Here is a 7,203-nt window from a genome sequence, read left to right as displayed (position 1 = left end):
CACTTTTTCCACATACTTTTGACAGTTCTGACTAGCCCGGCGCTTAAATAGGTGGAATCAACGTTCACCCGGCTAAAAAATTCGATTTTGGCGAAAAATCCAACAAGACAATAATTGCAAAAAACAATAATTGCATTTTTTATTTCAATAACGCATGAGTAAACAGGGATATGAACGCAGATTTAATATAGGCCCATAGAATTGCGGGGACCGGCAAGGATTTGGAAAGTCTGAATACAAGTCCTGCTTACAGCTAACAAGTGCTGAAATGGGACATAACCAGAGGTAGAAAGGTCTCGGAAGCACTTGGGAAGAGGCTTTCCAAGACCTATCCAGTTCTGAACGGAAAGACCTAAGTAGAACTTGTCAGGTCCAATTATTCGACTCGGGCGACGCGTCTCCCTGAGGGCGTTTTCGGGAGTGCCGTTGCTGGGATATGTGCAGGGTGCAGGGGCTACTATACGTGTAGGGCTAGGGAAACTGGTGCACGTATCGCCTGTCTAAGAGAAATGCGTCTTTTTTTCCAGTTTCGCACTCCACAAGGAGTCATAAGCGGTTAGAATGGGTTCCTCGAACTGTTTGCTCGACGATGTGAAGAGAACAGATTTTTTATTAACATTAAACATATTTAATTATGTAATTCAATTGCCTTCGGCCAGTGAGCGATGGAATCGAACTTTGTGAATGATACCGTCCAGCATGCATCCAATGCCGCCCATCTTGTTTTGATAATTTTTTTGAGCAATGCAGGCCAACTGTTATAGTTTTTCCTATTTTCATCCTTCGTTTCCATTCTTTGGTTCCATTGTGAGAAAGATTTCACGTGAATAATAATAAATTATCTTGAATTTACCCGAAGTTCCGGTGGCCACCGACTACCCCCAAACAATCGAGAGCTGTTACTCGACCGCCCTCTAGCTGCAGAGTTTACCAGCCCTATGGAATCTTGGGCGGTATTACTCACAAACTCTGGGCGGATTTACACAAAAACGTGGAGGCTGAAAAAACAGCCAAGAATAGTTGATGACAATATTTTTCTGCTATCGAAAAGGTCGTAATGGATTTGAAAATGTATAACGAACATATATTTCGCACCCCATTCAATTACGGACCAACTGGAAATTTGAAAAATCTTAAATTCTGGGGTCGAAACATTTCAAGAATGCGGTAAGAAATAATTCGGATTTTTTTAACGATGTTCCCACGGTAGAAAATTAAAAATTTCCGGTAAAATTAATTGTTTTTATCAAATATTTGCATAATAAAAAAAAAATTGTTTCTCAGCCAATCCTGAGAAATACGGGTGGGCGATATTACCCGCTGGGCGGTAAAAGCACCAGCTCCCCTATGTCTAGTAGACGGGTGGCCGCCGGGTGATAAGGACACCTCGCGCGATATGGGCGTCGTACTTCAGGGGTTAAGGATATTCAAGGATCTTTTACAGTTTGGTACAGACATCACTAATAGATTCAACCATTTCCAGTCATCAAATTTGTCAATTAAATTGTGTGAAATAAATTTTTAAAAAATCACGAATATTCAGCATCATTCAACTTAAATTTTGTACAAAATTATTATTTATTTATAAACATTCGTTGTTTAGAAATAAATAATTGAAATTGTTTAAATTCCCGGAAACCTTATTTTTTATGCATGAAATTGATTTTCGGTAAAATTCTGAATATGAATGAATTTGTTACGATTCGAAATAAACAAATTTCGTGATGGGAAATTGATTGTTTATAATTACTTTATAGAAAATGCTCGTAATTTTCAAAGATTGCAATTTTTCAATTATTTTAATAATCTTTCTCCCCAAGTAAAGTTTTTATTTTTTTTTAGGTTTTTAAAATGTTTTTTTCTAACAGTTCAATATCGGGATTCAAAATCAGACCTGCAAAGTTTAAATAAATCATTGTAAAATGTTCCGAAACTTCAACTCAAATGGGGTTCAAATTAAAGCTCTGATATAGAGTATATATAGAGTATAAAAGCATTTCACTGGAGAAAAAATAGCCAAAGTACTTGGATATCCTTAATTATTGACGGATTTGTTGTGGACTTATATCTTGTTTAACTACTCCACTATCGAACCTTTTGTTTTTTATTTTTGCTTCTTCTTTTGCGAAAAAAAGCGTTAGATTTCTGAGAGACCTTTAATTTTTCCTTCTTTAGTTCTGACTCGATAAAATACGAATTAGGCTGGGACATGGAATTTTGAGAGGAAAAAAAAATTAGTTCTCCATCTCACAGCTCTCTATCACCTCAGATTTTATTTTGTAGCCTATGAAATATCCTCATATGGATGTGCTCAAATGAATTACAATAAATCTCATGGCACAGTATCCTTGACCCTTGCTGGGAGAAACGAATGCTCTTCACAGTTACGCAAATGATATGCATCATCATCTGAATTAGAAAAGGAATGCTTGTAGTGACATAAATGAAAGGTTCATCATAACGGGTCTCACCGATAACACAATATGTGTAGAGACAATCCGAAAGTGTGGTCTTGGCGTGATATCAAATTTTCGGTTAAATGATGAATGCCACTGCTATTTTCGATCAGTTCAGGCAGCTTCATCAATCCGTTTGTTCGACCCTTCCACCAAATTAGATATTGTTGCGGTTCGGGCGAATTCAAGTTCATTTGTTATTATAAATAAACACGATTCGACCTAGTAGCCATAAAATAATATTTTTATTTAGTGGATACTTATACTTTAAAGTGCTAGGCACATCCGCACTTGTTATTCAGTCTTCGGGATCAGGGAAATAATAAAAGAAAATGAAAGAAAACCAATTTTAATGCTACTAGACTCGAAAATGATAACAATGGCCAAAATACAATAACTACTTACACCTCCTCCACTCAACACTCACACTCATACATCCACTCGTTTTACAATTGCGTAGTCCTATCCTTATCACGACAGTGATCTCCGCGTCGTTGTTTTGACAAAAACTATTGATGAAAAGGTTGAATGTGTCCTTGCACGAAACTCCACTTGGGAAGAACGGGACCGAGTTATTTCGCACCTCGTTTGCCGGATCCGAGAAGAGTTAGATTGTTTATAATAACGTGGGATTGATCACTACGAAGGTGTGCGTAATTGTGATCAATGATAATCCCAAAATACTCGAGTTGACGATAAGCGCCGGGCAGAGGGAATTTAACTGATTCCGGAATCAAGTATCAATCAATCTCTAGGACCCGTGTAGAAATCTCTCCGGTCAATCCCCGATTGCTACACAGTCAAGCCGGGGCTCAGTGATCGGTTCGAGCGCGTGAGCTGAGTTTCAGCCGCATCCCCGCTTGAATTTTTACACTGGGAGTTCGCCCCTTTGTACGTCCCTTGATGAAGTTAGGACGACACTGATTAATAATTCCGGAATCGGTATAGGGTGCAGTTCGGTCAATGTCCGGGTGCATTGGCCGGGCTGCTGATTCACTGGCATTTCGAAATAATACCTGGTGGGCATTCCATGGATGATGCCGTGTGGAGAATTGGGAAATCAATGTGATTTATTCGCTCGATTCGAAATGAAAAGAAAATGATTAAATTCTTTTTTTAATTTTGAATTCTCAAACACAACAATATCTAAAAAAACGAAGAAATTGCTCCTGGTGTTAACTAGTAAACTTAATTAAGTCGATTGCGGCGGAGAAATAATTCAAATTTGAATTAAGAAATTTCTGAAAAAAATCTATCCCATTCCATTGACTTCAACTGCACTGATTTTTTTCTTTGGTGAATCAAACTCCAGCTGTCATTGGAAAAATCAGATGATAAGATGCTCACAGAATTTTGCCGTGATTGTGCATTCATCTTGAAAAATAGTGGAGTTGTTTGACACTGTTGTTACGTTCACCTCATGCCGGAAAACGCCTTTTTTTTACTTGTCCACGAAAAAGGCAGAGTTTGGACACTCGCGGAACGTAGCATCATTGTCAAAAAATATTGTTCGACACATGTGAGACGGAATTTTTACGAGTGTAAAGTTGGCGGCCCGAGGCGAAGCCTCACACTGGTATCGAAATATACTATTTCGTAATTCTAAAAGTTTCCTACAAATACGCTCTTCTGTCAATTTCCAGGGAAAAAGATTTAAAACGAACATTATTTCGAATCGAGAAATAATTTGAAAATCGATTTGCTACGTTTTATATGAGGATTTATTCATTGATGTCATAGCGAATAAAATCATTTCGAAGAAGTTACTGTTGATTGAAGATAAAATCATAGATAAGAGCAACTATTGCTTAAAACGAACCTCTTTACATTGCAGTGCATCAATTACAAAAAAATGTTTTCATTTTTTATATAAAATAACAATATATATTTGTGGAGAAATTTCTACTCAATGATTAATCAAATATAGACCTTACATGAATACATACACTTACATTAAGATATGTAGGTATGTATTAGGGTGCCAGTCAGAGGGATTTTTTCGGTGGCGCTCTTTGGATATGTTCGAAAGGAATAAACGACAAGACACCATTATAAGCATTTGTTAGATTTGAAGAAACAATTTCATGAGAGAAATGGCTAACCAGAAAGTGAACAAATGTACCGGCCTTTTAAACTCCGTGTGTTATGTTACGGCTGAACAAGAGTGGGGGGTGAATTGGATATAAAGCCTGCAGTTGCATAGCACGTCAGTTTATTCGTAGTCGGACGAAGGCATATAACCATTGGTAAAGGCGAAAGCTAGTTAGGAGTGCAGAAGTATTTTCCTACTGAACAATAAGAAATTTCGAAATTCTTTTCAAACTTTAGAATACTCAAATACTTTTTGAAATTCAGTAATTTGCATAAGAAGACTTTTTGTGACTCATTTCTTTCATTCTTCGGAAGTTCGAAGGCGGGTGAATTTCTACAGTAAAATAATTTTTTTAGAAATTCATTGTGAAGGAAGTGAATGGTTACAATGTCAGCGAGTACTTGTGAATATCTACCTGTTGGCCAACTACATGATGATGAAACTGTGAAGAACGAAAGCGAGACTAGGTAACTAAGTGATATAGGAAGAGGTAGACTGTAAAGAATCACATTCTATATATGTCTGTCGATTGTTCATTAATTTCTGAAACTTGAATGATTTTCGAAGGGAAAGTCTTTCATCTTCTCATGTAGTTGAATAAATTTACAAGTAACCTTTTTACATTTTCGTCTAGAATAACTCAGTATCAAGATGATGCAGTGTTTATCATTATTTATTTATTGATTTTATTTTCATAAGTACGGTAACTGAAGTCCATAATGGGATTCCAATTGGCAGCGTACTGGCCAAGAAAAGTTTTGACCGACTGAGCAAAACACCGCGTATCTATACACGACAGAGCTTTACCCTCCATTACCTCTAAATGATTTACATTCGGTATAATGAAAACGGGACGACAAATCGGGAAAGTGTCGTTATTGTTGATATTCTCTCGAGGATTGTTTGCTATATCTTGTTAGTGATAACAAGACATGGTCACCAAACTTCGTATTTTTACGTTTCAGACTATTCTACATCATTTCTAATCGAAATTAGAGAATGTGAAAATCGAAGGATTGCAATGCTTCCATTCGGAAGCAAAAATTAAAAAAAAGAAATTTTTCCGACCACAAGAATTGATTTCTACCGTTATATTCATTTTTCTTCTTTTGAAGAAAGGAATTAAGGAAGATATGTAAATTCCACTCCTGATATTATCGGAGTGATTACGATTTTCCCCTATTAAATGGGAAGTTCAAAGATCTTACTTTGTTGTTTGTTTATCTTACTCCAAACTAGAATGGAAGTTATATTTCATACTATTCGAAATTTTATAGGTGAAAATTAGAATGTTACGGATTAAATAATCCAAACACCCTCATAGCACGTGTACTTCATTCAACAATCTTATCTCCGCTTTTTGAATTGGACAGGAACAGATCTAACAATGTGTGCCGACATAATCAAGTTGGAAGATTATCTTAATAGATTTCTTCATATTTTCGCCGGAAATCACTGTTACCCGAGATAAATTTCTGATTAACAAAGATACCTAGGTTGATTCAAGCCATTTGATTGATATGCTCCAACGCGCATATTATAACATCGGTAGCATCATAGGGAATCTAGAGTATATTGATACCAACAAAACATCAAAATTATAAGTCATCCGATGGCAATCAATAAATAATTTTGTAATAATGTGGTAAACTCAGATAAGTCAACTCAATTCCACAACAAATAATTTCTTCACGGATATCTTTGCATCTGAGAGAGATGAAAGCATTCTTTTGAGAATTTTCTTTGTAAAGCTTTTTTTATAAGAAAGGTGGACAGAAACAGAAGAATATTCTCCTTGATAAAATATCCATATTTTCTAGTAACTGGTTTCCAAGTAAAATATAGAGGTCTTTTTCATAATTCACTATTGAATTAATGTAAATACACTAGAGATGCACAATGGCGGTCATATGACGCACAAACTTATTCAAATAGTTTATACGCAATCGGAGCTCTCGAATTCAATTATTGGTGGAGATATTGAAGATTGAATTTTTTGTACTTCTAAAAACCTTTTTCTTTCAATTCTAATTTCGAGCCCCTATGAACAACAAAAAAAAATTGAGCCCATAGATTTGGTCGGACTTTTTCGCAGCTTTGGGAAAAAAATAGTTATTTTCGTCACTCGGCCCGATAAACGGCGCTTACTCGGGCTCTGTCGAGAGGGGGTAAAGAGAGTTTACCGCGGCACTTGAATAATCGGTGCTCCAAGGAGGGTAAATGAGACGCTNTCTTTATTTATCTATGTATTTTGGCACGGAAAACTCAAAAGGAAAGTTTCAAACGGTTAGCGATTTTCGTGACATGTTCTTCTACCTTATCCGGGTGTGTTTCTTAGAAACGACTTTTTTTATTTTCAATTTCGACGTTTCTTGGGAATTAAAATTTCGGTAAAAGAATTGAACCCTATCAGGTAAGGGGTTGGAGGTTATTTCAGTCTCCAAAAACACGTCAAAATCCGAAACAAAAAAATTCGTTTCGAAGAAACACACCCAGATGTGACTAATAATGTCTTGCAGCCGTTATTCCTTTGCAGGGATGTTGCCGTTTTGCCAATGGTATTGCTATTAGCCGGAGTGGTAGATATTTTTTGGCGTCCAACGATGTTTATATGAGCGGGAGATAACGTAAGGCATTTTGGTTCGGCCGGGGGGG

General features: G+C 36.6%; 1 protein-coding gene across 3 annotated transcripts in view; it reads left to right on the top strand.

Moving 5' to 3' along the window:
• The window catches only part of LOC107035514 (uridine phosphorylase 1), a 27,452-nt gene that overhangs the window by 3,928 nt on the left and 16,321 nt on the right, over positions 1-7,203 (top strand). Inside the window, exons 1-2 of one of the 3 annotated variants that reach the window (XM_015252964.1) lie at positions 4,684-4,702; positions 4,905-5,015. The exons of 1 other annotated variant lie outside the window; for it this stretch is intronic. In XM_015252964.1, the coding sequence (XP_015108450.1) occupies positions 4,927-5,015 (89 nt within the window). In that variant the 5' untranslated portion in view covers positions 4,684-4,702; positions 4,905-4,926. Of the gene's footprint in view, positions 1-4,683; positions 5,016-7,203 lie in introns of those variants that run through there. One more of the 3 variants, XM_015252963.1, reaches the window with a different exon arrangement.

This window comes from Diachasma alloeum, unplaced genomic scaffold (genome assembly GCF_001412515.2).
Source record: "Diachasma alloeum isolate Michigan unplaced genomic scaffold, Dall2.0 Dall_scaffold_00198, whole genome shotgun sequence".
In the NCBI taxonomy this organism is placed as follows: Eukaryota; Metazoa; Arthropoda; class Insecta; order Hymenoptera; family Braconidae; genus Diachasma; species Diachasma alloeum.
This window is presented reverse-complemented; position numbering and strand designations above follow the sequence as displayed.